Source organism: Lipotes vexillifer, unplaced genomic scaffold (genome assembly GCF_000442215.2).
Source record: "Lipotes vexillifer unplaced genomic scaffold, Lipotes_vexillifer_v1.1 scaffold242, whole genome shotgun sequence".
Lineage (NCBI taxonomy): Eukaryota > Metazoa > Chordata > Mammalia > Artiodactyla > Lipotidae > Lipotes > Lipotes vexillifer.
In genome coordinates, this window is record NW_006771376.1 from 696,053 (window position 1) to 720,495 (window position 24,443).

A 24,443-nucleotide genomic window follows, 5' to 3' on the forward strand; every position below is an offset into this window, starting at 1 on the left:
CCTGCTAAACTGACTGTGGCTTGCTTACTTCCTGCTTGGAGATTTACCACCTGTACTACCAGATTCCTCCACAACTGATACTATTGTTTGAATTTGGACTTCTTTGTTTATTGTTAAGGTTGAGGTCCAGTGGCTTTTCATATGTTTGTTGGCCATTGAGCTCCTTCATTTGTGAATTGCCTCCTGAGGTCCTTTGCTTGTTTGTTTGTTTACTTTTAGGAATTAGTCTTTAATTGTAAGAGCTTGTTATAGTGCAGATATTTTTCCTGTGTTGACCTTTGTCATTCATTCAATATGAGGTGTTGTGTTTTAAGTTTTTAGTTCTATGTAGTCCAATCCATCAATCTCTTCCTTTATGGTATCTGGCTTTGATCATCCTAGGAAAGATTTTTCCTATGCCAATGTTGAAAATATTTACTTATACTCTATTTTAATAATTTGTTTTTATAGTTAAAATTTTCATTCCCATGGAATTTATTTTTGTGTGTGGTATAAGGTAAGAACCCTTGCTTTGCATTTCTCTCCAAATGGAAAGCCAGTTCTCTCAACAACTTTTTTTTTTTTTTTTTTGCGGTACGTGGGCCTCTCACTGTTGTGGCCTCTCCTGTTGCGGAGCACAGGCTCTGGACGCGCAGGCTCAGCGGCCATGGCTCACAGGCCCAGCCGCTCTGCGGCATGTGGGATCCTCCCGGACTGGGGCACGAACCCGTGTCCCCTGCATCTGCAGGCGGACTCTCAATCACTGTGCCACCAGGGAAGCCCCTCTCAACAACTTTTATTGAATAATTCACTCTTTTTGTTTGTTTTTTCCCATTTTTTAAAATCCAAGTGTAGTTGATGTACAATATTCTATGTTACAGGTGTGTAATATAGTGAGTCACAATTTTTAAAGCTTATACTTCATTTATAGTTATTATAAAATATTGGCTACATTCCCCATGTTGTACAATATATCCTTGTAGCTTATGAATAATCCACTCTTGCTTTGATCTGAAATGCCCTTTTAATCTTGTACTAAATGTCCATGTAGTCATGAATATGTTTGTAAATCTCTGTTCTGCACCAAACTATTCTTATGCTAATCCTTACTACTGCAAGGAGTTCTGTAGCTTTATATTTGATAGGGTGAATTCCCATTCTTCTTCAAAAATAATTTTGCTTTCATAATTTGTACAGTTGCTTTTGCTCTTACAATTCATGCAGTTTCAGCACTTACATATTCATTGAGATTTTGACTGAGATGACATTAAATCTTGGAAGAATTGTCCTCATCTCTGGTTATATCTTTGGGTTTTATAGTTTTATTCACAAACATCTTGAACTTTTAAATTATAGTTAAATTTATAATATGTAATAATATTATGAATGGAATCTTTTTCCATTATAATTTCTAACTGGTTATCATTAACATTCACTAATGCTATTAATTTATGTATATTTATATTACATCTAGCCATCTTATTGGGCTCTTTTATTCTTGTAAGTTTTTCAGTTGATTTTTTGGATTTTCTAGGTAAGCAGTCATATCACCTACAAATAATAAAAACTTTTTTCTTCCCAGTATCTATACATATTACCTCTTTGTAGCTTTGTTTCATTGGATTGGCCGGAACTGCCAGGACAGTATTGAATAATGTGAAGCAGTGGTTAGAAAAGGCAACTTTGTCTTGTACCTATGTTTCATGAGAAAGTTTCTTATGTTTTCTTGTTTAGTATGATGCTTATCATTGATTTCCTTAGGTGACTTTTAAAAATCACATTAAGAAAGTTGCCTCCCGCTTCTAGTTTTCTAAGAGTTTTGTTGTTGCTGTTATTTTGTTTTATTTTTAACTCAGGAATAGATGTTCTTTTGGACTCCGAAGATGTCCTTTCACCTTTTAATATGATGAATTATATCAGTAGGTTTCTTTATGTTGAACCATTCTTTAATTCCTGGGAGGAAAAAGTCTATTTGGTCATGATATACTATTATTTTAATTTCTAGCTAGATTCCATTTAGTACTGTTTAGGCTATTATTTAGGCTATTATCTAGTTTTATAAATGTAATCAAATTTTATGAATATGTATGATTTCCTTGTCAAGTTTTCTTATTCATTTGATAAGACAACTCTTTCAATGAGTTTACAAGCTTTTTTGAACATGATAATATGGATAAATTGCTTAGCATAGTGCCTGGCACATATTAAATACTCAATAAATGTTAAAATGCTACTCTGATAATTTCTCTGCTGTAGACTATTTTAAAGAACATAGCAATTCAAGCTTATAGAAGTTTCTTGAAAAACTATCTGATACAGGTACGTTTTTTGAAGAGTAGGTTTTTTTCCCCCTTTTTTTGGATCTTGAATCAGATTTTTTGGAATGTTTTCTAGTTCATCCTGAGTTATCTTTTAAAATTTAAAAATCTCCTCTATACCTGTAATTGTGTCCCCTTTCTTATTTCTAATGTTGTATATTTGTGTTTATTTTAGTGATCTTTTCAAAGCACTAGCTTTTTGGTCTTTCCTTTTATTGCTTACTGATATTAATGTTTTCCTTTTTTCTAATTAATCATTTTGTTTTTATCATCATTATTTTCTCTCTTCTACTTGTCTCTGATTATTCATCATCTAACTGAACATTTAATTCATTTATTTTTTATCCTTATTGTTTAATACATTCTCCTGTGAGTATGACATTGGCTGCATCCCATAACTTTGATGTAGTGCAATCATAGTCATTTCTCAAATATCTATAATTTCAGTCTTTTCTCTTTTTCAGCAATTTTTCCTTGATAGAAGAGTTTGGGGGAGGGAGTTTTCTAAAATTTTCAAGTGGCTTGTGATGTTTGATTTAAATATTTGATGTTAATTTCTACAGTATGGTCACCTAGTATTTGAGTTATATCTCGGACTATACTGATGTTTTCTTTGGGGCCTTGGACCATATTCCGTGGACTAGCATATTCCTAGGATTTTTTTTAAATGTGTATTCTTTGTAGAGATACATCATATATATCTCTCCTCTTTCTATCCTGGTTTAAATTTTTAACAAACGTATTAGAACGTGCGCGCACGTGTGTGTGTGTGTGTGTGTGTGTGTGTGTATCTCTCACCATCAAGAGTAGATTACAACTGTTCTTCCAGATAAGATAAAACTTTTAGCATACTTTTTGTTCTCCCCTCTTTCTCTTCCCACATTCAGATATAGTTGAAATAACATGAAATTTTAGTTCTAGATATTACCAAATTTTATGTCTTTTCTATTCTAAGCATCCTTTTTTGACAGTTATTGTCATCATCACATTATAACCCACTTGTTATCTATAATCTTAGATTTTAATTAGTTTCATTGCTCACAATAATTTTTTCTATAACATATCTTCCTCTTTCTTCAATTATTTAATGTTATTAATTTCCCATTTGGCTGGAATACTTCAAGTAATTTTTTTTTGGTTGCTTTTCAGAGTTTACTTTCTGGAATCTTGATTGTCTTAACTTGCATGCCCTTCATTTGCTGTCACATTTATTTTTTAATTTATTTTTTATTTTTATTTTCGGCCATGCCACGCAGCTTGTGGGATTTTAGTTCCCTGACTAGGGATCAAACCTGGACCCTCAGCAGTGAGAGCACGGAGTCCTAACCACTGGACCGCCAGGGAGTTCTCTGCTGTCACATTTAAAGGAAAGTTTAGCTAGGTGTAAAAATTCTGAGGTCACAATCACAAATCTTTCATCTTGGAGTATATACACATTGCTTCATAGATTTGTGGCCTCCAGTGCTGCAGATGAGAAATTTAATTATTATCTAATTATTTTTCCCCTGTGGGTAATCTGTTTTTGTTTGCTAAGGATGTTTATATAATTTTTCTTTATTCTTAAAAATGATTGATCAAGCTATAGGTCTTTTCTTTTTTCAATAATCCTCTCTGACATTGTTGAACTGAAAATTCAAGTCTTTCTTCAGCTCAAAGAAATTGTCTCCTACTTTTTTATATATTGATTTCTGTTCATTTGCTTATTTTTTCTTTTTATAACTATTGTTTTTTTGTGTGTGTGGCTTTCTTTAAATTAACTTTTTATTGGAGTATAGTTGACTTACAGTGTTGTATTAGTTTCTGCTGTACAGCAAAGTGAATCAGTTATACATATACATATATCCATTCTTTTTTAGATTCTTTTCCCATCTAGGTCATTACAGAGTATTGAGTAGTGTTCCCTGTGCTATACAGGAGGTCCTTATTATCTGTTTTACATATTGTACTGTGTATATGTCAATCCCAATCTCCCTATTTATCCCTCCTCCCCCACTTCCCCCGTAACCCTTCCCCCACTTTCCCCCATAACCCTTAAGTTTGTGTTTTACATCTGTGACTCTGTTTCTACTTTGTAAATAAGTTCATTTGTATCATTTTTTTTTAGATTCCACATATAAGTGAGATCATATGATACTTATCTTTCTCTGCCTGACTTTTTTCACTCAGTATGACAGTCTCTAGGTCCATCTATGGTGCTGCAACAATTGCAATCATGTTTTTTTAATTGCCAAACAAGGTCAATGTTCTCAGGATGCTTTTTCTTGTCAGCCTGTTCTTATTCTCTCAGTGTATGTTCTTAAATCTCCCTGAAAAACAAACTTAGAATTTTTAGAAGGTTTATGTTTCCTATATTACCCTTTTTTTCAGTGTGAGCCAGGAATCAGTTTGGTCCCCATTTTGCCTGCTGATTCTCTTTATAGGTCCTGTAGTTCTGTGTTGTCTGCTCACATGTAAATGTGGACATCTAGATTGCACAGTCTTAGTAGCTAATAGGGGCTGGCAGCAACTGTATAAACCACAGTTTACATCTCCTACCCTGCAGTGAGGATGGGGCCTCTCCCAGAGCCCCAGATGGTGGTAGCTTACAGAGTGCTTCACCTCTAGTGTGGGGGGTGGATTTCTCCACAATGGGCAAGGTTCAAGGGGCAAGGAGGTCCAGCCAGCAAGAGGACAGGATTCTTTTCCCTTGAGCATGGTAGATGGCTTCAAAAACCTGACAGTATTGCTTAAAAATCAAACACACACAGTCACAATTCACAGTTGTTTCACAATCTACCAGTGGTTACTAGAAAAACTCAACTTGTTTCTTCTGCACAAAACCCCAGTGTCATAAATAACCCACAATTTCCTGCAGGTTACAAGTCAGTAATAAACCGTTCCATCCTTTGACATTGAGCTGACTTAGGGCTCACACTGGGGAGCAGCATCAGAAGTGGCTTTAAACTTTCAAACTCAGCCTCGGAGTGTCCTCCCTGGGGCCATTGGCATTTGATCACCATACCTGTGGAGTCCATTCTTTCAGCCCACATTCCTACTATGTAGCAAGCCCTCTGCTAGGTGCTAGGGTATAAATACAAACAGATACAGCCCTGGCTCTCTGAGGTCACAGTCTGGTGGAGGAACCAGATCTGCAGTTAACAATCAAGGCTGCAAAGTGCTTCAAGGAAGCCTGCTCACCACTGTCACTCTGTGCTGATAGTAGCCCTTAGGACAGTGTGATAAGACACCATCCTCTCCCTCATATTTTCCCTTGCCAGACGGCTAACATCCCATGTGTGCTCAGTTATTTAAGGGCAGAAGGAAGAAGGAAGGCAGGCACCAGGCATGTGATCTCAGAAAAGGCCACCTGCCCAACCTGCATTGGCTGGGGATGGCAGCTTCCAAGGGGGTGTCACACTTAGCCTGGCCTGTAAGGAAGCAGAAAGGGGAGGGAGCATGTGCAAAGGCAGAGGCACCAGCAAGTCTGCCTAGGTCATTACAGAGTATTGAGTAGTGTTCCCTGTGCTATACAGGAGGTCCTTATTATCTGTTTTACATATTGTACTGTGTATATGTCAATCCCAATCTCCCTATTTATCCCTCCTCCCCCACTTCCCCCGTAACCCTTCCCCCACTTTCCCCCATAACCCTTAAGTTTGTGTTTTACATCTGTGACTCTGTTTCTACTTTGTAAATAAGTTCATTTGTATCATTTTTTTTTAGATTCCACATATAAGTGAGATCATATGATACTTATCTTTCTCTGCCTGACTTTTTTCACTCAGTATGACAGTCTCTAGGTCCATCTATGGTGCTGCAACAATTGCAATCATGTTTTTTTAATTGCCAAACAAGGTCAATGTTCTCAGGATGCTTTTTCTTGTCAGCCTGTTCTTATTCTCTCAGTGTATGTTCTTAAATCTCCCTGAAAAACAAACTTAGAATTTTTAGAAGGTTTATGTTTCCTATATTACCCTTTTTTTCAGTGTGAGCCAGGAATCAGTTTGGTCCCCATTTTGCCTGCTGATTCTCTTTATAGGTCCTGTAGTTCTGTGTTGTCTGCTCACATGTAAATGTGGACATCTAGATTGCACAGTCTTAGTAGCTAATAGGGGCTGGCAGCAACTGTATAAACCACAGTTTACATCTCCTACCCTGCAGTGAGGATGGGGCCTCTCCCAGAGCCCCAGATGGTGGTAGCTTACAGAGTGCTTCACCTCTAGTGTGGGGGGTGGATTTCTCCACAATGGGCAAGGTTCAAGGGGCAAGGAGGTCCAGCCAGCAAGAGGACAGGATTCTTTTCCCTTGAGCATGGTAGATGGCTTCAAAAACCTGACAGTATTGCTTAAAAATCAAACACACACAGTCACAATTCACAGTTGTTTCACAATCTACCAGTGGTTACTAGAAAAACTCAACTTGTTTCTTCTGCACAAAACCCCAGTGTCATAAATAACCCACAATTTCCTGCAGGTTACAAGTCAGTAATAAACCGTTCCATCCTTTGACATTGAGCTGACTTAGGGCTCACACTGGGGAGCAGCATCAGAAGTGGCTTTAAACTTTCAAACTCAGCCTCGGAGTGTCCTCCCTGGGGCCATTGGCATTTGATCACCATACCTGTGGAGTCCATTCTTTCAGCCCACATTCCTACTATGTAGCAAGCCCTCTGCTAGGTGCTAGGGTATAAATACAAACAGATACAGCCCTGGCTCTCTGAGGTCACAGTCTGGTGGAGGAACCAGATCTGCAGTTAACAATCAAGGCTGCAAAGTGCTTCAAGGAAGCCTGCTCACCACTGTCACTCTGTGCTGATAGTAGCCCTTAGGACAGTGTGATAAGACACCATCCTCTCCCTCATATTTTCCCTTGCCAGACGGCTAACATCCCATGTGTGCTCAGTTATTTAAGGGCAGAAGGAAGAAGGAAGGCAGGCACCAGGCATGTGATCTCAGAAAAGGCCACCTGCCCAACCTGCATTGGCTGGGGATGGCAGCTTCCAAGGGGGTGTCACACTTAGCCTGGCCTGTAAGGAAGCAGAAAGGGGAGGGAGCATGTGCAAAGGCAGAGGCACCAGCAAGTCTGCTGCATTTCAGGAACTGCAAGTAAAGGCTGTGCAGGAGGGCAGGGGCTGGAAGGGTGAGCTAGGGTCAAACATGGGAGAGTTGGAGGAGTTCAGACTCTGTCCTACAATTTCCGGGACAAAGAATGTTCTCAGTTTGCTCCATTTTCCTGCAGTTTACTCTTGTATACCAGTGAGTATCCTGTAGAACACAGTGTGAATGGACCTTTGGGGACTCTGTTGGAAACCCACTGGTCGTATTAAGGCAGAGAGTGGGATAATGTTCACATCCTCTTTCTGCACTCTGGCACTTTGATTGAAGTGGGCAAGTTTAGAAGCAAGGAGACCAGGATTCTTTTTCTTTGGCTGCATGCTTATTTACATTTCACCCTATTCCATAAAGAATTTGAGATTTACCACCTTACTGTTGGATATATGACCCAAGAGGAACTGAAGCAAAGCATCTGGACCTGGGGAAAGGGTGCCGCATTAGGAGGCTGAGCCATGGTGCAGGTGGGGGTGAGGCCTGCAAGAATGCAGAGGTGGCAGCATGGGGAGAAGGCCAGAGTGTCACACGGCCATGGCCTGCCTGACCTGGAGGTCAAGGTGGCTGCCAGCCTTTTCATCACATGTGCTGGGGAGCGCTGGCACCAGGCATGGGGAGTGCCTTGCAGCCAAGGGTAATGGGGGTTTAAGACTGTCGATGAGCTGAGACCCATGTTGGGGTGTCAAATCCCAAAGCTTGGCTGGATGGGGGTAGGGGAATTAATCCAGGACCATCAAAACTTGTAGCGGGAAGAGCTTTAGTTACAGTTGAGTGGACAAAATGAAAGACCTGTTATTCAAGTTTGAGACGTATGATATCATAAGCTGGGAAAAGAGCTCCCGAGACCAGAAGTTGGAATGATTGGCAACAGGCGTGGGAGAGGCATCCTGGGCAGCCCAGGGGAGGGTTCAGGGCAGAGGTGGACATCACACAGTGGTGGCAGGAACCACAGTGCAGGGGACAGGCTTGAAACCAGCCTTGAGTGATGCTCCCCGATCCCTTGGTACGTGGGCAGCGCCTTTCAATAGGAAACTGAAACCTTTTCCAATATGGTCAGAGAATGGGCTCTTCTGGTTGGATTTGACCTCTTCTTAACACAATAAAGCACGTTCCTGTCTTTTGAGATGTTTTTTCCTGTGCTGTTACCTTACTTCCCAGACCCTCCTATAAGATTACTGAAGAAGAGAGAATTGTTGCAAGAGGCCCAAACATTAATGGGAGCTCATCCCCAAATAGGAGATCTTATCCGAGCCAGGGCCAGGACAGGACGCAGGATTTCCTGACTGCAGACTCTGCAGAGTCGGTCCTGGTGCTGCTGGCCTCCACATACAGGTAGTTTTCAACTAACAACCTGGCCGAGTTGCAAAAAAAGGATTCTACAAGTTGCTTGTTTCGAGCTCAGAGTGTACCTTCCCTTACAATTAGCTTATTCAAAGGAAGCATGCTATTTAAGCAATGTTAAATTTAATTTTCCTTGACTTTGATGAAAGAAAAAGATACTAAAGTAAAATTAGACTTGCAAAACTTCAAAGAAATATTTCTTCATCCTAAAACATTTCCTAAAAGACCTCTCTAAGATTAAGCAAAAAAATTACTAAGGCATCAAGAGGCTGGAGTCATTATAGTTTGTTTTTAATGAAATGAATCCATTTTAGACAGTAACAGAGTCTTTGCCGTGAAAGATCAGGACGGGCCACTCCCATGTTTGTAGTCTTGGTTCCATGTCACAATGGCTCTAATGCACAGCACTGGTCCTTTCACTTTAACACCACTTTTCATGGATTCTTTGTTTTGATTCAGCTCTTGGTTGGACGGATGTTGTCAATCAGCAGTTTTCCTCAAGAAGGACTTCTGTGTTCTGAATTCCTAGAGTGGCGTTGAGCATGTCTATCAGTTGCTTTTACGCTTGCATGACATCTTGGCTGGGTGTAATATACCTGGTCACGGTCTTTCCTTTAGAGCTTTGTAGACTTTGCTGCATTATCTTCCAGCATCAAACGTCCACCCGGAGAGGCCTGAGGCCAAATTTATTTGCTTTTTCTGTCTCGATGCCTAAAGATATTTTTCATTCCTTAAGTTTATCAATTTAACCAAGCTGTCTTGGTGTGGAGCGTATTGTATCAAATTATTCTGAAACCCGGCTTGCTCCTTTAATTTAAAAATTCTGTTTATTTCAATGAAATTTTCTTACATAACCCCTCCTCCTCTTTCTTCCTCTTCCTTTCCTTCTCATTTTCCTCTTGCTCTATTACCATTACAGTTTTTAATTTATGATTTTATTTTTTTTCTTATTAGTAATCTTAAGAGTATTACCACAGTTTGGGGGAAACTTAAATATTTAGTGAGTATTGAATGAGTAACAAAGATCAGAACCACAGTATACACGCAGAGCTACATAAAATCATTTTATACCTATTTTAATAAAAGTACTTCTGGAGAATATCAAAATTGTTTGTGTCACATAAGGAGTTACTGCTTGTTTCCTATGTCACCAGATTCTATTTAATGATTAACTTTATAGTCATTGAATTTTGTAACAAATGCCTGCTTTGGCTTTTTATTTTAAAATAAATTTATTTATTTAATTTTTTTACTTTTGGCTGTGTTGGGTCTTCGTTGCTGTGCGCGGGCTTTCTCTAGTTGGTGGCGAGCAGGGGCTACTCTTCGTTGCAGTGCTTGAGCTTCTCATTGCGGTGGCTTCTCTTGTTGTGGAGCACGGGCTCTAGGCGCGTGGGCTTGAATAGTTGCGGCACGTGGGCTCACTAGTTGTGGCTCACGGGCTCTAGAGCACAGGCTCAGTAGTTGTGGCACATGGGCTTAGTTGCTCCACGACGTGTGGGATTTTCCTGGACCAAGGATCTAACCCGTGTCCCCTGCATTGGCAAGCGGATTCTCAGCCACTGCGCCACCAGGGAAGCCCGCTTTGGCATGTTTTACAGTTTGGATTTGTTCTGCCAAAGCTGTTAGAATTGGGGAGGTATTTTGAGATAGGTACAACTAAATAGAAGAGCTGTCTGTTTATACCATATGTTATTTAATACAGTATTACGTCAATGTTACCTTAATATCCAATAGCATTTTTCTTATTCATGCCTTTAGTTAATTGATTGTTTCAGCAATTTCCATCTCTTTTGCCGTTTTATTTATTGAAATTAGGTTGGATTTAAATGAAATAGCTTAATCAGATTAATAAGTAATCACTGTACTTATCTATGTGATAAACTTTGCCTTGTCCTCTTGCAACATTTACTGGCATGTAAATCCAAATAGTGTTCATGTTCACTAATATCCAATACTATATAATTATAGTGCATTATTATAAAACTCAGTGAATTTGCCCAAGTGATCTAACTTTGTTCAAAAATTGAATCTCCTTCATTAACATATTACTTTTGTGTTACTTAAGATATTTCTTGCACTTGATACTATTCTGAGTGTACTTCCAAGGGGCATCATTGCAGTCACCTCAGTGTATGGTGATGATAACTTTTTTTTTTTTTTTTTTGGCTGCTCCACGCTGCTTGTAGGATCTCAGCTCCCTGACCAGGGATCAGACCAGGGCCCTTGGCAGTGAAAGCTCGGAGTCCTAACCACTGGACCACCAGGGAATTCCCAGAATGATCACATTTTAGAAATACCATGTGGTGGCACTGGGAAAGGTTGATTGGAGAGACCAGAGGCAAGGAGGCCTATTAGGGGACAATGCTAAAGGAGATAAGCCGTAATTGGGGCAAGAACAAAGGCAGTATCAATGGGAACTGATGTGACAGATTTAGGAACCAGAATTCTACGTTAATCATGTCTGCATTCTAGCCCCATACCTGTACATAGCTGGTACTCAGTAATTGTTTTTAAGTAAATGAAGGTAGACCTTAACAAGACTTAATAATGAGTTATTGCTGAAGAAGTCGAAGAGGGGAGGAATCTGGAATATTCCCCTTGATCTTTGGCTTGAGTGACCTTTGAACAGTAGTGCCATTCACTGCCGTAGAGAGGGCAGGAGAGGCAGGGCACCCATGCAGCAGTGCACCTGCTACCTACTGAATGAGTGGCGTGGCCCAGCAGAACACTGTCCACCATGGATGTGCCAGTCTTGAAAGCAGAGACCTACATAGAAAAGAGTGGGGAAGGAAAACTACAAACTTCCTCTTCTTTCTTGGGTGTGGGACCAGCATAAGACCATAGTGTAAAATAGACAAGGCTTCCTCCTCTCCTCTTTCTTTGCTGCTTCTCTTTTTTTTTTTAATTCATTTTTTTAATTTACTTTTGTTTGTGTTGGGTCTTCGTTGCTGCTCGTGGGCTTTAGCTGCGGCGAGCGGGGGCTACTCTTCGTTGTGGTGTGCGGGCTTCTCACTGTGGTGGTTTTTCTTGTTGAGGAGCACAGGCTCTAGGTGTGCAGGCTTCAGTAGCTGCGGCACGTGGGCTCAGTAGTTGTGGCTCGTGGTCTCTAGAGTGCAGGCTCAGTAGTTGTGGCGCACGGACTTAGTGGCTCCGCGACATGTGGGATCTTCCCGGACCAGGGCTCGAACCCGGGTCCCCTGCATTGGCAGGCGGATTCTTAACCACTGCGCCACCAGGGAAGCCCCTCTTTGCTGCTTCTCCTAACTTCTGTTATCTTCCTCTCTGAGACGGCAGGTTTTCCTATCTCTGTCACCACCTTCTCGACTAATGAATAGTTGGAGGAGGGGAGATCAACAGGAATAATGCTTTCACTCTCTTTGAGCATCCCAGTCTCTACAATTACTCATCTCCTCTCCTGGTTTCAGAAATCTTATTTCCTCAACTGTGTCACCCTGGAGATGGCAGGAAACCAGCCTCATTGAATGCATCCATACTACTGTGTAAATGACTGACGGATCCCTTTAATTACCCTCTAGCTAATTATTTGAATTTCCAAAGGAGGCTACTCCTTTCCATACTCCACCAAAGTGAGAGCTCCCATCAACCCTTGTTGAGATGGGGGCGGTGAAGTGGAGAGTTTTTCCGTCACCATTCAGGCAAGCCAGGCCCTGCCCTGGAGTTTTGCTCTGGGGCCGTCTCTCCTCCACTAGTCCTGTTTTCATAGGATTTTTGCTTCCTGCATTCTGAGTTACTCTGTTTCCTAGTACAGCAGAAGTGCCATGCTGCTCTGGTCCTACTGGGAAGTGTGGCTGGTCTAGGGCGGCATGTCCCTACTGGGAAGGGAACAACCCAGAGACCACACTCAGTGGTGATGTTTCCTTACTGCCTGAGGTTGAGAGGCTCGCCCACCAGCAGCAGGGCTGTCCCCTGCCACGTGTACATATGTGGTTAATGCCCCCTCTTCTTTCACAGCTCCAGAATGTCCAGTGTGTATCTGGCACTGTGCTGGTCACTTCACATACACCAGCCCCTTGTCTTTGTAACAGTCTATGAGAGAGCATCATTATGCCCATTGTATAGATGGGGAAATTAAGACTCAGAGAGAGAAAGTAATTTACTCAAGGCCTCGTAGCTAGGAATTGTGGAAGAGCTCAGATTCAAGCCTCGGTCGGGCTGCCTCCAGAACCCATATCCTGTCTGCTGTCATGTGGCCTCTGGGATGGTGGTTTAATCACAGGCAGCTTTTGGATGGGAAGACTGAGAACCCAGGAAACATGTTGGGGTTTCTATTAAAATATTAATCATGCAGTCAATTCGCTGAACAGTCATAAAGGGATAAACAAAACAATATATCACAAGGCAGAAGAGAAAGAGGTTGTTTTAATTCCTAGAGGGGATGTTCTTTTACGGTTCCCCATTGCCTCCTATTTAAAGTCCAAACTCGTTTGTTTAGAATTGATTACGGAAACTTTTGGAAAATCTCAATAAGTAAAAAGGGGGGGGAGGAAGAGAAAGAGGTAACTACTATCAATCTAGACTTTTTCCTTTCCTTCCTGCTGTGTCTGTAATCATCTAAAACAGAATGAACAACACTTAGTGTTACAAAGTGTGCTTTTCTTATAATAGGAGGTCATGAATGTCTTTCCAAAAAATAGATAGTTTTGAATTTTCAGGCAGCTGCATCTGTTGATAGTATGATTTCTTCCACTTCTTCAGTGGTTATAAGGTCTTTACCGTCATGAGAGTAAATAGTCAACTATTATATCTCCGTGGTGTTATTTTTCATATTTAACTCTGATTCATCAAAAATATAGCTTGGTGTAGTATATGAAGCAAAGCTCTAACTTGATTTATTTCCCCCCCCCCACCCCGTAGCCAGTTTTCATGATCTAATTGTTGAAAATCCTTTAATGTCCATTAGTTTGGACATTTCTTTATTATATAAAATATTGCATTCTGATAGATGCCAGGGCCTCTTTCAGGACTATCTGGTCTGTTGTGCTGATTGTTCTCTTGACTATTAGACTCGTATATACGCTTTTAATAATGGTAGTTCTATAATGTTGTCAGTGGCAGAGAAAATCCCCTTCCTTACACTGATTTTTCAAACAATTTCTTAGCTATTTGATCTGTTTACTCCTTCATGTGAAATTTATTCTTTTTTCTTTTTTTTCATCATGTGAAATTTAGAATCAGTTGGTTAAGTTTTAAAATCTCATTCGTAATTTGGCTCAAATTGCTTTAAACCTTTATATTAACTTGAGGAAAGTTAATATTATACTATTTAGTCTCTCCAGTTGGGACCTTGATACACTTTTCTGTTTTTAGACTTTCTCTCTTAGTGGGTTTTTGTCATTTACTCCATATAAGTTCTATGTATTTCTTGCTAGGATTATGTCTAGGTTTTTTTTTTTTTTTTTTAGCATTTTTAAAATTGCTATTGTGAATGAGAACATGGAAAATGTTTCCATACGTCTTTTCATTTGCTTTGCTGGAATAGAATTAAGCTGTTTTCTTCTCTTAATTCTGGTATAATCCAGCCACTTTGCTGAGCAACTTCTTTTTGATTCTGTGGTGTTTTAGTTCATTCTTTCGAGTGTTCCAGAAGCAAATAAGTACCCTTTTGCTTTCCAGAGCTACACCTCTCTGTCTGTGTTAAGTCTGGGTGCTTGTCATGGAGCTCCTCGTGGGTAGGTGCCCACCTCACCTGTCTCCCCCAAAAGTGCCAAGCACACAGTGGGTACTCAGTAAGTGTCCTTTGAATGAGGGTGAAGGAACCCTAGGCCAAGGAGGTCATCCTTGGTCTTGGGTGGCAGGCCCACAATGGGTCATTCTGATTCAGGGTTTGCACCTCAGTCTTATCAGAAAGTTGGGGACTTTGGACCCCAGGGCGTCTGATGCAGGCCCTTCAATATAGACCTGAAGCCAATTGTCTCCTTCCATCCAGAGGGGCAGGGGTGGCTGGTTTCCCTGGGGAGACCCCATTTGGGGCAGAAGGGGCTTAAGAAGAGGACCCAGCAGAGACTGTTGTCCCCCCAGCAAGTCGTGCTCTCCCTCCAGCCAGGCCACCCTAGGGGTCCCCTTCCCAGGCCTGGAACACTCTTTCTAAGGAAGGGTCACTCACCTCGGTCTCAGCCCCTCTCCCATGGATCCAAAGCTAGGAAAATGACAACTGGTTCTAGTTTTCCCTTTATTTCTATAGCCTATCTAATTGCCCACATCTATTAGAATTCTGTTCTTTAATTAAAAACAGGTAATAACAATACATTCACAAGGTTCAAACATGAGAGCAACCTAAAAGGCATACAGTGAAATGCCTCACTCCACCTCTTCCCTGCCCCATCCTGTAAATACTTTAATTAATTCGTATCCTTCCAAGGTTTCTTTATTCAAATGCAATCAAATATGAATATATTCTTATTTTTTTCCATTCTTACACAAAAAGCAGCATCCTATAATGCACTTTTGTGTCTTTTTTGGCTGCGTTGGGTCTTTGTTGCTGCACGCGGGCTTTCTCTAGTTGCAGCGAGCAGGGGCTACTCTTCATTGTGGTGCGCAAGCATCTCATTGCGGTGGCTTCTCTTGTTGCGGGGAATGGGCTCTAGGCACACAGGCTTCAGTAGTTGTGGTGTGCGGGCTCTAGGGCACATGGGCTTTAGTAGTTGTGGCATGCAGTCTCAGTAGTTGTGGCGCCCGGGCTTAGTTGCTCCATGGCATGTGGGATCTTTCCGGCCCAGGGATCAAACCCGTGTCCCCTGCATTGGCAGGCAGATTCTTAACCACTGTGCCACCAGGAGAGGTCCCCTATAATACACTTCTGCACCTTGATTTTTTTACTTAAAATATACATTGTCATAATTGAACACATTATATGGTAGTCACTGTTCTAACCTTTTATATATATTAACTCATCGAATCCTCCTAATACTCCTATTATCATCCTTATTTTGCCAGAGAGATTTTTCCATATAATGAACTTTCTCAGTTTTTTTCAGCTGCATAGTTAGTACTCCATTGTACAGGTGCATTGTAACTTATGTAACTCATTGCCTAGTGATGGGCATTTAGGTTGTTTCTATTCTTTGCTATTATGGACTGTGTTACGTTGTACAAATGTTATTTTTTATGTATGGAGATAGAGCTGCAGAAAAGATATCTAGAAGGGAGAGTGCTGGGTCAAAGGATAAATACATTTGTAATCTTGATGAATACTGCCAAATTGCCCTCTGTAGAGTTATTCATTCCTTTCATAATTGCTTAACATTTCTCATTAGTAGTGTCTAATTAGGGAGCACTAATATTTCAGACATTTATAATCATAGTCTTTTTAAAAAACATTCATGTAGGGCTTACCTCATTTGATCCTCTCCAGCACTCCCATATGAGGTAGGAATTATCCCTATTTTACAGGTAAGAAAACTGAGGTGCAGAGAGGTTAAATGACCTGCCAAGGAAGGGCACAGAGCTGAGGTCAGATCCACATCTGCCCAGCTTTTATCTCTGCTCCACCTGGCACGTACCACAGCCACTGGTCCTGCCTCTGGGTGATGTGGGTCTCTGTTACTTAGATCCGATTTCCTGAGGCTGGAGGAGCTCAAGGCTCATGACCCAGTGGCACCCCCCATCCCACTTTCCACACGCTTTTCTGTCTCCAGAAAAGCTTTGCTAGCGTGGCATAAGTCTCCTGTGTTTGAGCAGGAGGGTCAAGCCCTGGGACCTTACCACCTTGGGTGACTTGGGAAGGTTGAGAGCTGGCAAAGCTGAGGACTAGTACCTGGTTTCAAGATTTTAGAACTGGGTCGGCCAGCAGGCTCTCTGGGACAAGTTGATCTCAGTAATTCAAGCCAAAGTGGCCCCAGCTAAAATCCTTTCTCCTGGCCTCTGGTGGGCTAACTTATTATTTTCATTCCTGGTGAGAGTAAATTACAGCAGTATTTCTAGGGAAGTAACTAATATTTTTCCTGGTAATATTTGAAGAAGCAGCACTGCAGTGTTTCAGAGCATATGGACTCTGAGCCAGGCTGCTTGGGTTTTTATATTAGTTTCCTGTTGCTGCTGTAACATTTACCACAAATTTAGGGACCTAAACCATTAGAGATATATCGTTTTGTGCCTCTGGAGGTCAGAAGTCTGAAATGGGTCTCATTGAGCTAAAATCAAGACGTCAGTAGGGCTGTGTTCCTTCTGGAGACTCTTGAGGAGAATCCATCTTCTTGCCTTTTCCAGCTTCTAGAGGCTGCCTGCATTCTGTATTTCATGATCCCCTTCCATCTTCACAGCCAGCAGGATAGTGTCACTGTGACCTCTACTTCCATCGTCACCTCTCCCTTCTCTCACTCTCCTGCCTCCTGCCTCTTTCCTTTATGAGGACTCTTGTGCTTACATTGGGTCCACCCAGATAATCCAGGATAATCTCCCCATCTCAAGATCCTTAATGTAATCACACCTGTCAAGTCTCTTTTGCCGTGTAAGGTACCATATTCAGGTTCCAGGAATTAGTACTTGGATGGGGGCCATTATTCTGCCTACTTACAATTTGCATCTGGACTCTACCACTTAATAATTGTGTGACCTTGGACACGTTATTGTACCTCTTGCTCAGTTTCCCCATCCTTAAAATAGGGATAATAATAATCCCCACTCCATAGGATTGTTAGAAGGATTAAATGAGTTGATATTTGTCAAATGCTTATAATAGGGTCTGACACATAGTAAATGCTATGGAAGTGTCTGCTGGCTAAACTGTATTAAATAAATAAAAATATACATACTCTTTGATCTAGCAATCCTATTATTTTGTAATGTATTTCATAGAAACAAAAGGATGCATGCATTAGGCTACAGAAAGCATTGTGCATATTGGGGAAAAATGCACAAACAGGAAATCACTGGAATGTCCATTAACAGGATGAATGAATCAGTGTGGTCCATCTGGAATGTAAAGAAGCTATTACCGAGAATACATCAGATCCATACTTGTAGACCTAGAGGAGTGTCCTGAACAAAAGTTCAATTAAAGGAGGAAGTTACAGAGGTTTAGCATGCTCTTATTTTTTTTAAGAACATCAACCTGCCCAAAACTGTTGTAGATATTTGAGCCAATTATTTAAACTCTGAATGTCTTGGTTTCTTTATCTGTGAAATGAGGATAACAGTAATTCTCCCTAGGACTCTTGATTGGGTCCACCCAGATAATCCAGGATAATCTCCCCATCTCAAGATCCTTAATGTAATCACACCTGTCAAGTCTCTTTTGCCGTGTAAGGTACCATATTCAGGTTCCAGGAATTAGTACTTGGATGGGGGCCATTATTCTGCCTACTTACAATTTGCATCTGGACTCTACCACTTAATAATTGTGTGACCTTGGACACGTTATTGTACCTCTTGCTCAGTTTCCCCATCCTTAAAATAGGGATAATAATAATCCCCACTCCATAGGATTGTTAGAAGGATTAAATGAGTTGATATTTGTCAAATGCTTATAATAGGGTCTGACACATAGTAAATGCTATGGAAGTGTCTGCTGGCTAAACTGTATTAAATAAATAAAAATATACATACTCTTTGATCTAGCAATCCTATTATTTTGTAATGTATTTCATAGAAACAAAAGGATGCATGCATTAGGCTACAGAAAGCATTGTGCATATTGGGGAAAAATGCACAAACAGGAAATCACTGGAATGTCCATTAACAGGATGAATGAATCAGTGTGGTCCATCTGGAATGTAAAGAAGCTATTACCGAGAATACATCAGATCCATACTTGTAGACCTAGAGGAGTGTCCTGAACAAAAGTTCAATTAAAGGAGGAAGTTACAGAGGTTTAGCATGCTCTTATTTTTTTTAAGAACATCAACCTGCCCAAAACTGTTGTAGATATTTGAGCCAATTATTTAAACTCTGAATGTCTTGGTTTCTTTATCTGTGAAATGAGGATAACAGTAATTCTCCCTTAAGAAACTCTACGGAGGATTAAGTGGAATGAAATGTATCAAGTCCTTAGAATTCTGCTAGCAGCAGCATAATCTGGATATTTATGTAAAGCTGTTTGAATAGAGAGAGGTGTGAAGGATGCACCCAGGGTGCTCACCTGGTTGCCTTCGAGGTGGGGAAAGGAAATTCAGAAAGGCTGGCAAGAGATGATTAACTTTCTTGTTGTACGTCTTTGCATTGTTTCACGGATGGAGGCTAGCTACTATTACTTTAGTAACTTTTGATGTTATAATACGTTTTATTAGTAGTTTGGATACTATCACCATAACCACAAACACTGAATTGAGAAAAGCACGAACGTAGAAACGTACCATGATTCAAAGTTTTGTAATTTTTGAAGAGGAATTTAATAACAAATATGAAGAGAAAAAAAGCAGGCGAGCCCTAAATCAGGCCAGCCCTATGTGTCCGCAGCATCTACTGCCGAGGCTGCTCCAAGCCGCTGTGCTGCTCGTGCGCGCTCCTGGATAGGGGCCACAGCGAGCTCAAGTGCGACATCAGGACGGAGATCCAGCAGCGGCAGGAGGAGCTGGACGTCATGACCCAGGACCTGCAGGAGCAGGACCGCGCCTTTGGCGCGGCACAGGCGCAAATGACCTCGGCCATCAGCCAGCTGGGCCGCGTGCGCGCGGATATCGAGGAGCTGATCCGCGTGCGCGTGCGCCAGGTGGTGGAGCACGTGCTGGAGCTGGAGCGTCAACTGCTGGAGGGGGTGAATGCACGGTACCAGAGCAATTACAAAGAGATAGCAGGCCAACTGGGCCGCCTGGATGCTGTGCTGCAGCGCATCCGTACGGGCAGCGTGCTTGTGCAGAGGATGAAGCTCTATGCTTCCGACCAGGAGGTGCTGGACATGCACGGCTTCCTGCGTGAGGCACTCCAGCAGCTGCGCCAGGAGGAGCCCCAGAGCCTGCGAGCTGCTGTGCGCACGGACAGCTTCGACGAATTCAAGGTGCGCCTGCAGGATCTCGTCTCTCGTATCACCCAGGGCACAGGTAAGCCACCCTCATGGCTGGCCTGTTTATCGTTTAAGGGCTTGGGCCTTGCCGCTGTCCCTTGGAAAAGGCGGGGTAGAGAAGTTCAGTTCCGTATGGCAGAAAAGGAAACTGCGGTTTTTATTAAGTCTCTTGGGTTTGATCACATCATAGGTTACAGGGCGCAGGATAAATCTGGGGGAGAGGAGGCACTGACACGAGGCTGCAGCCACCCAGAGGGGTCACGTTTGACTGATTTACAAGGCCCTGTGGATTAGCTGCGATCTTGTGACCCTAGAGGAAGTTAAGGAGCGACAAAGCTGAGAACCAGACCCTGTATCATTTTAGCCCCAGAGGGACCAACCACTTGAGGAGGTTCTCTTAAGCCACCTGTGTCCAGCAACAGAGAAGTTAACTGGAACATGAGGTATGGGCAGAGGGGCTCAGAACCACTCCCCCTATCGCCTGTGGTTGGGTGCTTACCCAGAACCATGCTAGGGCTCAGTGGAGGAGACCTTTCTCCCCTGGGATGGCCCGCCACCTGGACCAGCTGCCAACCTTTATGGGCCCTGCCTCGTACTGGGCACTTGGGAAGTATGGAGACAGCACACCAGTTTCTGACCTGGAGTTGTCCAGTCCAACTGGGAGACAAGGTTGGGTGGGGCACATTACATAGCTGAGGAATGAGACAGTGCTTGGCTCTGCAATACAAATCCAGGAGTTGCAGCACCTTTATAGGAGCTGGAGATATCAGGGGGTTTCCAAGAGACACAGGGGGTACACAAGAGGGTCTCCAGGGTGGGGAGGCTTTAATGGCTTTTTGACAAAATCTCTAGGCTGGACTCTGAGTTCTGGTCAGCTGGTGTGAGGAGGCCCTTACTGGGTAAGGGGAGGGAGGCTACAGAATCTGAGGGTTCTCAGGTAGGTGCCAGTGATGGAGACCTTGCTCACTCCTGCCCTTGGAGATAGTGGACGTGGGCTTATAAAAGTGCAGTACTAGAGTGAGCGTGGACTTATGCCTTCTCCACCTAGGTGGTGACTGTTACCCCATGTACAGGAAATGACCTGCATAGAGTTTAAACAGCTTGCCTTGGGTGTTGTAACCGGGAAGTGGCAGAGAAAGGAGTTATTTTATTCTGAAGCATGAGAGATTTAGATTTAATAAAAACAGGGTGCACGTCAGAAGAGTATCACGGAGCTCTCCCTATGCAGAGAAATCAGTGAGCAGTAACGGTGTTAGGATTGTCCATGCTTTGCCTTGGTGGTAGCCCCAAGATGGAGAGAGCTGTGCTTGGGGTTTGGAGCCAAAGGCAGGCACTCTCTAGTGCTACCTTTCCCTTCCTTCTGGCTGAGTTCATGCCCATTATAGTCAGGGAGCTTTCCTTCCAATTACAGCCCCTTCATGGAGCTTCCCCAGTGCTGCCAAAGGCCCTGGAGAATGGGTCTTCAGGAAAAGCAATGGGGATGTTTCCTTTGTCACTGTCCCGAGACAGGATGCTTCTCACCAGGGATGTCTCTGACCTGACTGTGACCTTCTCTGTGTTCTCCAGATGCAGCCGTTTCCAGGAGAGCCAGCCCAGAAGCTGCCCGCACTCCCAGAGACACTTTTGACGTTGACCTGGTGAGATGGGCTTGAGGTCTGAAGGGGAGGTGGTATGTCCTGCCAGTCAGGTGGGTTGGGAGTTCCCCTGTGTAAGGAAGGAAACTGGGTCTTGCTCTCCCTGTGTCTGCAGGCAGTAGAGGAGGGAGAGCACCTGAGAGAGGGACAGCAAGGACCTGGACTGGAGCCTTCAGTGGGAGGGAACAAAGGAAGGGCTGGTTGGCTGGCTCTGGGCTTCTAAATGCCAAAGTAGCTCTTGATGGGTTCAGGAGGGGTTAGGCCCAGGGATGGACAGGAGATAAAGGAGGTGGTCGCTGGTAGGCAGACCCTTGATAGATGTGGCAGATGACCCTCCCCTCCGTGTGCCCCACCCCAGGTATGTGGACCTTCCCCTCGTCTCCCCCCACACATGGATCTTGGAGGCAAATGAAGAATGGGGCCAGGAGTCAGACAGTGATCACAGCAGCCTGGGTTCTATCGGTGTGATTTCAGGGCCAGCATAGTTCCAAGGACCATAGTTTTCAGGGTTTGAGAAGTGCCCACACTCCCTCTAACGTTGGCATTACCTCTGCAGCACCCCTGACCTGTGGCTGTCCAGCTATCATGCACACCCTCCAGGGACAGGAAGCTCACTCATTCTTGAGGCAGCCACTCCCATCTCTGGATTGCTCTGACTTAGAGTGCATCCCTGGGTGGAAATGCAACGGCATGCCTTTAGCCTGTCCTCTTGGGTGCTTGCATGCATGGCTCCTCTCTGCCAGGATAAGCTTCTTTAGTTTCTTCTTGGACCGGGCATCTGGTCTGCTCCCCATCCTGGTCATGCAGGTGTACGTGCCTATTGAGGATCTGGGCCCAGGACTGACTAGTCCTCCATGGAAAGCAAGTCTTATGGTGAGGGTGTTCAGCCTTTCTAGCTTTGCCATGGCATGACCTATAGGAGAGAGAGATTGCTGTACGCTGAGGCAATCAGGAGAGGCTTCCTGTTAGGAGGCAGAACTTAGGATCTGAGAGTTTCAAAGCTAGGAGATATCTTGGATTCTGCCCTTCTCTTGTACAGAGGATGAAGCTAAGGCTCCCAGAGAGGGCGTGACTTAACCTGAGGCCACACAGCAAGCTACGGGCAGGACTTGAAGCCACTTCCTAACTGCCTTGGGTACTGCATTCCCATATACCCATATACAGAAGTAAAAAACACCAGGGGGGAACCTCCCTGGTGGTCCAGTGGTAAAGACTCCACACTTCCACTACAGGGGGTGCAAGTTCGATCCCTGGTTGGGGAGCTAAGATTGCATGTGCCTCGCATCACACCCTAAAAAAAATAAAAAATAAAAATAAAATAAGATGGTGCATTAAAAAAAAAATAAAACAACGATAAAAATAAATTAATTAATTAAATAAAACAAAAACCATTAAAAAAATAAATAATACAAAAAAACACCAGGGGAGTTCTCTGGTGATCTAGTGGTTAGGATTCCAGGCTTTCACTGCCGTGACCTGGGTTCAACATCCCGCAAGCCACATGGTGCAGCCAAAAACCAGAAAGTTAAAAAAGGACATTTTAGCCCATTTTTTTTAACATGAAAACACACATTTTATAGCGCTTAAGTTATAAGAAAATAAAATTTCTAAGTGAATCAAACCATAGACACAATCCCTTTAAAGGTTGTTTTCCTCCATCATGTCAGGTTGTTACATAACTAAAATTAACCAACTTGAATCTGATTGTTTTAAATCAGACTATAAATAAAACAAACAAAAAAATAAACCAGAAGAGGGAAAAAAAGATCACCTAGGATAGTGTTAAACCACTTTCACAGTTCAGCTTGAGTTGTGGCTCTTGGAGAATGAGGCAAACCATTTGACTTTTTCATTCATTTTGCTTGTTTGCGTGTGACGCCTTTGCTACAAAAACTGGATAGATTCTGCTTTGTCAGTTACTCTGAGCAATAAAACTGTAACAGTTGTTTTCCCAAATACTGTAAAACACTAAGACTGACCAGCAACCTAATTTTGTTTTATATATTTTTAAAATATTTTGTGAGTTTTATTATGTATGTTCATCCATTCACCACAGCCCTCAAAAAGAAGTTTCTCTGCAGAACAGGCGGCAACAGCTCTGTTCCAAGGAATGTGTTTTAATTTTTGCCCAGATAAAAGAAAATAAGCTTTGCACACACTCAATTCTTTACTTGCAGGCATACTTCACTCCTTATTTTCTGAAACTCTCCCATTCTCAGCCTCTTAGAGGCACAGATGGTTCAAGTTTCAGTTAGCCCATTTTTTGGATAAGCAATACAATCACATGGTCAGAAACAAAAACCTAAAAGTAATAATGTCTCTCTCCCACCTTGTCCCCTGTCTGTCCAGTTCTTATACCCATATTCCTATCTTTATTAATTTTTACATATCCTTCCAAAATTTCTTTATGTAATTACAAGCAAATATGACTATATATATTTGCTTTCCTTTTTTTTTTTTTTTGTACAAAAGTAGCACAGTACCACATATACATAGTATTGTGCGCTAGGCATAATAGTATTTGGGAATTCTTTTTTTTTTTAATTTATTTTATTTTATTTTACATTTTGGCTGTGTTGGGTCTTCATTGCTGCGTGTGGGCTTTTCTCTGGTTGCGGCGAGCAGGGGCTACTCTTCGTTGCAGTGCATGGGCTTCTCATTGCAGTGGCTTCTCTTGTTGCGGAGCACGGGCTCTAGGGCGCGGGCTTCAGTAGTTGTGGCGCACGGGCTTAGTTGCTCCACGGCTTGTGGGATCTTCCCGAACCAGGGCTCGAACCCGTGTCCCCTGCATTGGCAGGTGGATTCTTAACCACTGTGCCACCAGGGAAGCCCCAGTATTTGGGAATTCTTACCTTATCAGTAGACAGGGAGCTTCCTGATGCCTTTTTGCATCTGCACAGTGGTCCATTAGGTGGATGTAGCATGGTTTATCTTTAGCTGACTCCTTGGCTATTTAGGTTGTTTTGGCATTACAAACAGTGCTAGAGTGAAAAATGTCCCCAAAGAAATCATATGAATGATAGTTGAAAGTGCCCTGGGTCCACAGATTGCACTGTCTTCCAGGTGCCAGTTGCTGGTTAATGAACAGCAAGAGAGCCCGTACTCTTGTGTGAATAAGGTCTAGGCA

The 24,443-nt window shown here is 42.5% G+C and overlaps 1 protein-coding gene across 1 annotated transcript in view; it reads left to right on the forward strand.

The window, feature by feature from the left end:
* PML (PML nuclear body scaffold) overlaps positions 1-24,443 on the forward strand; it is a 43,736-nt gene that overhangs the window by 3,305 nt on the left and 15,988 nt on the right. The window contains exons 3-4 of the mRNA XM_007446663.1: positions 19,139-19,719; positions 21,249-21,319. Coding sequence (XP_007446725.1) covers positions 19,139-19,719; positions 21,249-21,319 — 652 coding nt within the window. The remainder of the gene's footprint in view (positions 1-19,138; positions 19,720-21,248; positions 21,320-24,443) is intronic.